Source organism: Setaria italica, chromosome VI, assembly GCF_000263155.2.
Source record: "Setaria italica strain Yugu1 chromosome VI, Setaria_italica_v2.0, whole genome shotgun sequence".
Classification (NCBI taxonomy): Eukaryota; Viridiplantae; Streptophyta; class Magnoliopsida; order Poales; family Poaceae; genus Setaria; species Setaria italica.
Genome location: NC_028455.1, coordinates 28910190 through 28919325, shown reverse-complemented (window position 1 = coordinate 28919325; position 9136 = coordinate 28910190). Strand labels below are relative to the sequence as shown.

At 45.7% G+C, this 9136-nt stretch overlaps 2 protein-coding genes across 2 annotated transcripts; both read right to left on the bottom strand.

Moving 5' to 3' along the window:
• Positions 1-770: 770 nt before the first annotated feature.
• On the bottom strand, positions 771-1730 carry LOC101754931. Its single transcript, XM_004974694.1, has one exon. The coding sequence runs from the start codon at positions 1728-1730 to the stop codon at positions 771-773; it is 960 nt and encodes a 319-aa protein (XP_004974751.1).
• A 753-nt stretch (positions 1731-2483) lies between these two features.
• On the bottom strand, positions 2484-7857 carry LOC101760338 (eukaryotic translation initiation factor 3 subunit C). Its single transcript, XM_004973521.4, has 5 exons — positions 7735-7857; positions 6365-6437; positions 6172-6255; positions 4293-6062; positions 2484-3608 (listed from the first exon to the last, which is right to left on the bottom strand). The coding sequence occupies exons 2-5, from the start codon at positions 6392-6394 to the stop codon at positions 2727-2729; spliced, it is 2766 nt and encodes a 921-aa protein (XP_004973578.1). The 5' UTR covers positions 6395-6437; positions 7735-7857; the 3' UTR covers positions 2484-2726.
• Positions 7858-9136: the final 1279 nt, after the last annotated feature.

Below are 9136 nucleotides of genomic sequence, written 5' to 3'. Positions count from 1 at the left end.
AAGTCTGATGACACCAAGGACTGGCGCCCGAGCTGATTTCTTCAACGAAGAATTCTTTATATCTCGTTTTGTTCCTTCGTCACTTTGTGCCACCAAGTGGCCGCAGTGAGCAGCGCAGGCCAAACAAATTGTTTTGGCCGGCAGTTCTCCCAGCAAATGCCGATGCTAACCGGCAATTTATTTTTGCGTTAGAGCTAGACATGCTTGATGTGACCGCCGCTGGGTCTTTGTGACAAAGCGAAGCAAGTCATGTTCAGGTAGTGAGATTTGAGAATGAACAAAGGGGGGGATCTCAGGGTGGAAAAAAATAACGGTGAAATGTAGAGGTCTCGCTTTGCAAGCACGACTGGTACTGAGATGGAAAACGAAGTCCAGACGTTCGGTTAAAGCAGAACAACCGTACTGGCATTTTAAGTTCATAGGCTGACGGAGAAAGCCCGGGGAGGTGAAAACGAACTAATGTATCAAATGTAATGCCGTCAGAGCCAGAGAGTTGCAGTCTCTGAAAATAGTTCAGCTAAACTGAATCTTCATCTGAACCCAAAAGTCCACAGAGCGTCAGAGCAAGAGAAAGTACTGAATACTAAGGTTTCCCTTCGAAACATAACCGATCGAAATATCAAAGAGCAGCATAATTGACCGTTCATCAAACGTCTAAAATTATTCTGAACACAGAAACAGAAATGCACGTAGCCTTCGGCGAATCGGGAAGCAAGGATCAGAGTAGTAGAACACACGAAAAAAGTTATCTTCGAAATCTTACTCAAACCTCAAACCACTCCCTCGCTGCTTGTACCGTGATCATGTTCCGCCGTGGCGCGACACGACAACTCCTGCGGCGGTGCACCGTCGCCGTGGCTCCTCTTGCACTCGTTGTAGAACACGGTGTACACCATGGGGGAGAACATCCCGAGCAGGAGGCGCACGGCGCACGCGAACGCGTCCCTCCACCCCCGGCCGCCGCCGCCGCCGTTTCCTCCGATGCCGCCGACGAGGGCGTCGGCCGCGGCCAGCACCAGCGCGATCAGGAATCCCTGCGCGCTCCTCGCACCCACCGCCTCCCCGGCCCTGTGCAGCGCTTCCAGGCCGCGGCAGCAGCCGTCTTCGACGACCGAGACCACCACCCCAACCGCCCACACCATGGCCAGGTAGATGTACAAGAGCCGCGCCGCGGCGACGACGGCTGCGGCGACGATGACGGCGAGCCTGGACGCCGGCCCACCGGCGGCGGCGGCCATGTTCAGGACCGGGATGGCGATGAGGGCGACCGAGACCGCGGTGTAGCCCACGGATAGGAGTGTGGCGTAGAGATAGGTCACCAGGGGCGCCTTCCACGACGCGGCCAGCTTCAGGTGAAGGTCCTTCGCCGGCAGGTGCCTGCCGGCGCACGCCGCCGAGGCGGCGTGGACGATGACCACCGTGGAGGCGAAACGGCCGAGGTGGGAGGCGGCGGCGAGGGCAGCGTTGACGTGGGAGAGGGCGTCGGCGTCGCTCTTGAGGCGGAGGAGCAGGTCGTAGAACCGCGGCGTGACGGGATGCTCCCGGCCGAGGGAGCGCAGCCTGGCGATGAAGCCCAGGAGGAGAGAGTACACGGAGACATGGCCGCCGACCAGCTGGAGGGAGGTCGGGATCAGGGCGAGCAGGAGGCATGGGAGCATGTGCTTCTTGCTCCGGCGTGCGAGGCACAAGGCCTCGCTTAGAACAGCAACGACACCCCGGGGTGCGTCCATGGCTCTTGGATCCTTGAGGAAAAATTCGGTCAAGACGTGCTCCAAGCCTCTCTCTCTCTCTCTCTCTCTCTCTCTCTCCCTCCTCCTCCCTCTCCACGTCTGAATTTAAGAATACATGCGAATGTGATGTGAGGCCTTGTGGCAGCTTTCACAATGCTGACATAGTCTTCAAATTCTGAACTGAGTAGGACATGTTGGCAATTCCTCTCCTTGTGTGCGAATTTTCTTCATTTCTATCTGATGCGGTTAGACATCTAAGGCAGAAGCACCATTTTGCATGGAAAAAGACAAGAACAAAATGTCTAGCACTAGAAACGGACTCCTACGAATCCATGATGCATTGTTTCTATCAAATTGCTACTGAATTTGAGCATATTTCGGCTCAATTTCCTCTGAACAACACTATACACTGCATGTTATCAGGAAAAACGCTGCAGTGCCCATTTTGGTTTCAGTGAAAGACGGCCGGTAAAAAAAGCTTTAGACATTCCTGCTAGATTAGGTCTCGCAACTTAAACAAAAGAAATTCAGGTTCATACACAATGCCATTGAACTACAGAGGTTTGCTCTCCGCATAGTGCAACAGCAAATCACCCGTTCTACCAACAAAATCAAATGCCATTTTAGGAAGTTTGATAGCATAGAGCCTGGAACAAGCAGCTAGCTTTAAACATAAAATCCTACGTTTTCTTACAAATCATTCGACTGAAAATCGCAATCAAGAAAACAAGACATGATTGAGGACACAACTTGATGCCAGAATGACTTCACCAACTGACGAGAAATCTCAGGATCCAGAGTATTAATTCCCAAGGCGAAAACCATATGTTCAAAACAATGAACATTAACGAGCCGCAAAATCTTAAGGTCGCGATGAAATACAGAAATAAACCTACATGGTATTTGCAGACAATTTAAGAGCCAAGTAACATCTAATCTCCAAGTGATCGATACATTATTTATGTGAACATTCCTTCCTGTATAGCGAACAACCTTCTAAACTCCAATAGCCCTTTTCAGATTGACCATGCGCGTTGAAGATGGATAAGCCTGTTTGTGAACTCTTCCATAGTTACCATGCAAGGCCTTATTGTTCCTGTCCTTCGGGTACATCGGACCAGCCTGCTTGAAGCCTGCCACTCCTCCAGTGTAACCAGGACGTCCACCACCATAGTTTTCCTGCAACCTCCCCAATTTTGAAGGGTCCTGATTCTCAGCCCTGCGTCTCGGTGCTTCTTCCACTAGAGATTTACCACCATAAGCCATCTCATTTCTCTCCACAATGACAGAAAGGTTATCTGCCATCTGAGAGAGCAACCTGTGCAGCCTGGTTTGCTCTGCATTCTGAAAGACGATGCTCCATGTTGGTTGGTCCCACCTTGCATGAAGCTCCTCCTGTATCATCATCTTGCTGACAATATTGTGTGTATGTGATTCAGTCAGGTCAAACATCACAGATAGCTGGCCCAGGCTCAGGGAGCCATAGCAGGACGAATAAGAAATGAGATAAGTTTTAAGAGCTGCTTCTTTGATCTTAAGCTTTAGCATATCAAGAACATGCTCCCTGCTCCTCCAAAGCTTCCAGATCTCAAGAGAACTGATGACATCGAAAGCCTTTTGGTAGTCACCCATCTTAAGGATTCTTGCAGCAGCCATAACATGGCCTCTCACATTCTCCGGAGGGCTAACGAAAGTCAGCCTCTCGCTGAATTCAAGAAGCGCTCGGAATGTTTTGTTCACAGGTTTCCGGTTGCCGTAAGTACTGGCTGCCATGCTAGGCACCTCTATCAACATGGCAGAAATGAAATAAGCTGCTTCCAAAAGTTCATAATTGATATGCATGTGGTAAGGTATCTGCCGTCTCTTCTCAAGTCTTTCCTGTTGGAACCAGTCATAACAAACAAATTATAACAATTATACTGCAGCAAGTATAGAAACATGAGGGTCCAGATCCAAAACATTATACTACAAAGGCTTTAATCTATAACATGTGAGATGCCAAGCGAGCCCAAGACATCATTTTGACAATAGATTGTTTTCTGTCTACAACTAAAGCATACATTCACAAACAACATAAACAGATATATAACTCAACGAATATTACTAGCTCAGAACACGTTTTATTCTCTAGGCACGCATGATAACCATTTGATAAATACACCGTATACCAGAAGTGCTGACTTACAGTGTCAAAAAAATATGCTTAATTATCACTCTCAGCATGTGTAAGGCTCTACCTTAAGAAAAAAGTGCAAAGGGGCAAAAAGAAAAGGGGAGAAATCTGGCATGAATTATTCACATGCTTTTTTTTTTGTTAGTCTACTTGTCTGACGGTAGCATATGCAGAAGTCATGATAAAAAACTGATAGAATGCTTCCACTTAGCAAAACAACCCAATACATAGCCACTAAAAAATAAATGTGCACATTTCAACAGAAATTAAAAAACTAGCCCATAGCTAAGGTATAATTATTCAGATCTTACAAGAATGGAAGTACTTCTGTCTTCCGGAAACTGAGCGTACGAGCATGTGTGTTATGTAGGGGAGATTGTGAGTACTACCTGCTCAGGGGTTTTTTCATGATAACGGCCATAACGTACACCTTGTGCAAGCAATTCTCTAACTCTCCCAGTTGCATATAACTCAGATAGGCAATCATAGGCTTCAGCTGTCAATCCAGCCCTAAAAGCACAAAGACCCAGCTGCGCAATGACTCTGTTAAACAAGATCTGTGAAGATATGTCCATAAGCTTAATTCCATCTTGCAAATGACTCATTAATAGCAAGTCACGGGCAACTGGGAATTCATCAGAGATTGCATGGTGGTATACATCGCATAGCATTGCTCTGGCTTTGGTCCTTTCATCTCCATACTTGTAAATTATAGATGTCAATCCATCCATCAAAGTTCTACTACTGGGAGGGAAAATAGGCCTTCTAGGTACAACTTCTGGAATGACAACAAATGGTGTTGGCCTGATACATCCATCAATCGCCTTGGCATCCCGATCTTCATTTTCAGCCTGTTCTGCCAAGTTTCTCATTGCATCATACACTTCTTGGGGTTTATAGTAAATAAGTTCAACTTGATGCAGTGCAACCTTAGCAGAAGCCCTAAAATTCCCAACTCTTTCCAGGTAACCCTGTACATTTTGTGAAACAACCATAAACAAGGGCTCATCCCGCAGCCTCTGGACGTAATCTTTTGTGTGTGGCTCAGTGTACTGCAAACTCTTGAAATACTCAGAGTCCAGTCTCTCAAGGAAGGCAGCCAAATCACCTGACACATGGATAGTTCCACCATAATCAGCACCATTACAAGTCTCCTTCTCGGCAGGCTCAACTAAGTTGTCAATCACAATATTGGGATATTGCTGCAGGATGTCAAGCACAAGAAGAATATTGTTAGCACAGCTCTTCCACACATTGATCGGCATGTGGCCAAGCAAGCTGGGATTGATGTCAAACTGAGCTGAAATCACATGACAAAGAACTTTGAGCTTCTGAGAAGGTGTTTTTGCCACATGACTCAAGAACATAAGTTGGTCTACCCTTTCAACTCTCCCAGTACCTTTCTTGCCCCTTGATGCCACAATTTCCTTCAGCTTCTTGTCAACAATTTCCCAAGTAATCTCACTTGGGTCTTTGGAGAACTGCTTGTCCATAGGATTGTCCTTGTCGGTTATCTTGTTCAAGGGTTCTTCATTCTGTCCATACCGATGATTATTATCCTCTCTCTTATCAGATGCTAGCCTATTTATATCAACATCTGGATCACTATCATATTCATCATCACTGTCATCCTTGCCCTTGTCATTTGCACCCTCCTTGTAAAAACACTCCGGATTCTCTCTGCACTTCAGTATCAGCTCTGCATACTGTTTGTTGTTCTTCTTAAGATTTTGCTTCATTGAATTTAGTGCCTTTGAGTTGCTGCTATTCATCTTCTTGGCTTCCTTGTTTGCGAGTGACTCAGTGAGGAAGTCTTCAAGCAATGTAAGAGAAAGGATGTATGCATTTGGAAGCTTGTTGGACTCATTGACACGAACAACCTTCTCAAGCTGTTTGTTGAGGTTTTCGAAGCAACCTTGGAGACTAACCCAATCATTGATCTTCATAGCATTGCGTATCTGTTCAACAGTAGACCACATCTCCTCATTAAGTTTGACCTTTAATGGCCGCACCACACGATGAGTATCCGACTCATCACTGTCACTTGAGTTGCCCAAGTAATACTTGTGGTCCTCAGGATTCCTGATAGGACGAGGAGGGACGTCATCAGGCAAACTTTCCACAGATTTACTCTCATAGTCGTCAGAGTCAGTATCTCCCTGAAATTGAGAAAACAAGGCAAAAGGCAATGGAATCTTAGTATTAATCAGGTAAAGTAATCATCGTAGGTCATAATTCAAAATATTAGAGAACCGAAAACTGTGGTACCTGTCGTGACCAGAAGCGTGAGGTCTGCATGGCTGACATTTGACCAACAGATTTACTCTCATCATCATCAGAGTCAGTATCTCCCTGAAATTAAGAAAACAAGGCAAAAGGCAATCGAATCTTAGTATTAATCAGGTAAAGTAATCATCGTAGGTCATAATTCAAACTGTTAGAGAACCGAAAACTGTGGTACCGGTCGTAACCAGAAGCGTGAGCTCTGCATGGTTGACGTTTGGTTTGTTTTGTACTATTTGGAGCTCCTGAACCTACAAATTGTGCAAGTGAAATATCCTTTTAACTGAAAAACTGTGTAATGAAACATGCAACAAACTCTAACTGCAAAGTTAGAGTTTAACAGAAAGTTGAAAACTGAACCAAACAGATGCGCACAAAAGTGATATATTTTCAACAACTAACTTTAACATTCTGTGGCAGGCTATATTCAGTGTTGATCAGTCATCCAGGAGTTCAGGGGTTTTGCACAACTCTACAGTTTGTGTTCGTAATAGTAAGAACAAGTCAATTCCTGCCAGTTGCTAAGAATTAAAAACAAGCAAAAAAATAGCCATGTGAATGTAGTATGAGAAATACAAAAGGACATATAAGATCTTTAAGCCTCGCTGCATATATAACATAGGTAAACAGTAAATTAAACATGTCTCCAGTAGTCCAATCAAAGAAAGATGGCGCGACCAATTTGCAACACCACAAATCAACAAACATAATAATCACAGGAAAACCTAAAAAAGAGAAATCACATTGGAAGAGTTCAATGAATCCACACAATAGGATAAAGCATCAGGGGAAAAGGTACATCATCTTTTACATCTACCAAATAAGTATTATGTAGATCGTCAAACTATGCCCATTTGCCACATTAATAGCATTCCTTAAGTTTTCTGTCAACAAAACTATATAGTATGTAATTGCGCAAACAGTAGTTCCACCAAGATTCCACCAAGCTTTGGGCTGAGTTGTTCTAATTGTCTAAACTTATGCCAAATACTACCCACATATGCTGCTTAGCCAGTTGGCCTATGGCTGAATAGGAAAACCATGGGGTGAAACTACAAAAAGAGAAACGTCAACTTAAGATTCTAATCAACTGGTATTTAGTTCATCCTCGCCTATAATGTGCTCATCGTTAGGACCAGAGCTTCTGTACCAGCCATGGATTTGCGTTGTAGTCTCAGGTGCCAAACGAGCAAAGGTATCAAACAAAACAATAAAACAAGCATCTCCAGGAAGCTAAACCACCAATTGGGCTACAAATCCACCAGCAATTCATTCCAAACGGCACCAAAACGTTTCAGGTCAAAACCCTAATGCCGGTGGCAATTTTCAGCCTAGAAACATCGGATGGAGTCACGGAGATCGACGGCACGGTGCGCACAAACATCTCGAAACGAACAACCTTCGCCGAAATTCAATCCGTAACATCGTCGCACCTGACCCCCCGCAACACGAATGATGCCCTATACGGCCTACAGCAATAACCCACACGAACGAACGGAGGAACCACGATAAAATTAGGGAGAGATCGAAGAGCGAGCGCAGCATTACTTGGAAACGTGGAGAGGGAGGAAGAGGCGCCGTCGTCGCGGAGTCGCGGGGCGGGGACGACGTCGGCGCCCGCTAGGGCACGGTGGGGCGGGGCGGCGGAGAGCTGCTTTCCCTTTGGTTGGGTGGTGATGGGGAAAGGGAGATCGACGATCGAGGAGGCTTATATTGGGGCGGCGGCGCTCGGGAAGGGCTTGATTGGACCGGACAACAAAAGGGCCGCATAGCAAGAAAGTCTTGGCCCAATACGTGGTTACCCTGCTTTTGGGCTGAAATTAGCCTTCGATTCTCTTGTTGGGCTATATTTGCCGAGTTGGCTGCTGTACACTTCTTTCTTCTCTTAAACTAAAGAAGTAGAGGCTTACAGTTACAGCAGTATTTCTTTATGTCCTTTTCTGTGTTCACTTTCTTAGCAGCTGACGAATCTGAGGATTATCTTCGTTAAGGATTCCCTTGACCGAACCAATGATCTGGTTATATATTTATACATGGAAATAAAAAATACTCAAAAAGCATCCAGGGCCGCCTCTGAGATTTGGGAGGCTCGGGATGAAAGTAAAACTCGGACCCTTTAATATAAATATTATACAAATATATATGAAATGTTACCTATAAATACTTAAATGTATCTAAAAGCAAAATTTATATCAAATTATTTAAACATATTACCTTAAAATTTCTTCTAGCATTCCTCGATGTAAAGTCACCTATAATAGGGTTGATGTCAATCTTATCCAACAATTTCTTAGTTGAGTACCGGTGCGGTCGAATAGGAATAGCCTGATGCGAAGTCGAACATGAACAGGAACAATACGCGCGATTCCGAAGGGGATCGCGCACATGCAGCGGGAGTCCAGGCACAGCATGGTAGCAGCAGGCGCATGCGGCAACGGTGCTACAGCGGTCGCTGAGTGCGATCTAATCGCGTTTGCCTTTAGGTCTGCTGGCCTGGTCACACGTGCTGCATGGCTTGTAGGCCTCAGGAGTTAGGCCTGGTCACCTGTGCGCCTAGTTTTAGGCCTCAGGCCTGGTCACCTGTGCCTCTGTGCGCCTGCCTTTTAGTCTCAGGCCTAGTCACCTGTGCCTTGTGCGCCACCTGGGGGTGAGGCCCTTGGGATTTGGGGGCCTACGGCAGCCGTCCCCCTGCCCCCCCCCCCCCCCTCCCTCCCCGCCCTGAAAGCATCATGTCTCTTGTGAGTTAGTCCCCGTCATGAAAAATCCTCTATAATTATCTATAATATTAATTGATCATTAATAATGTGTTTCACAACACTCCCCCTTGATCAATTAGCTCCTTGTAAGCTTCATGTAATCCTTATTCAATCATTTTTTATTATCCTATGGGAAAAACTTCTCCAAAAATCCTATGGGAAAATATTGAGGAGAAACCAATTTGTATGTCCAT

Coding starts and splice junctions, on each gene's coding strand:
- LOC101754931 (XM_004974694.1), bottom strand. CDS start 1,730: ATGGACGCACCCCGGGGTGTCGTTGCTGTTCTAAGCGAGGCCTTGTGC.
- LOC101760338 (XM_004973521.4), bottom strand. CDS start 6,394: ATGCAGAGCTCACGCTTCTGGTTACGACCG. Junction 6,256..6,364: donor CACGCTTCTGGTTACGACCG/GTACCACAGTTT, acceptor TCTTAATTTCAG/GGAGATACTGACTCTGATGA. Junction 3,609..4,292: donor ATGAAAAAACCCCTGAGCAG/GTAGTACTCACA, acceptor TGGTTCCAACAG/GAAAGACTTGAGAAGAGACG.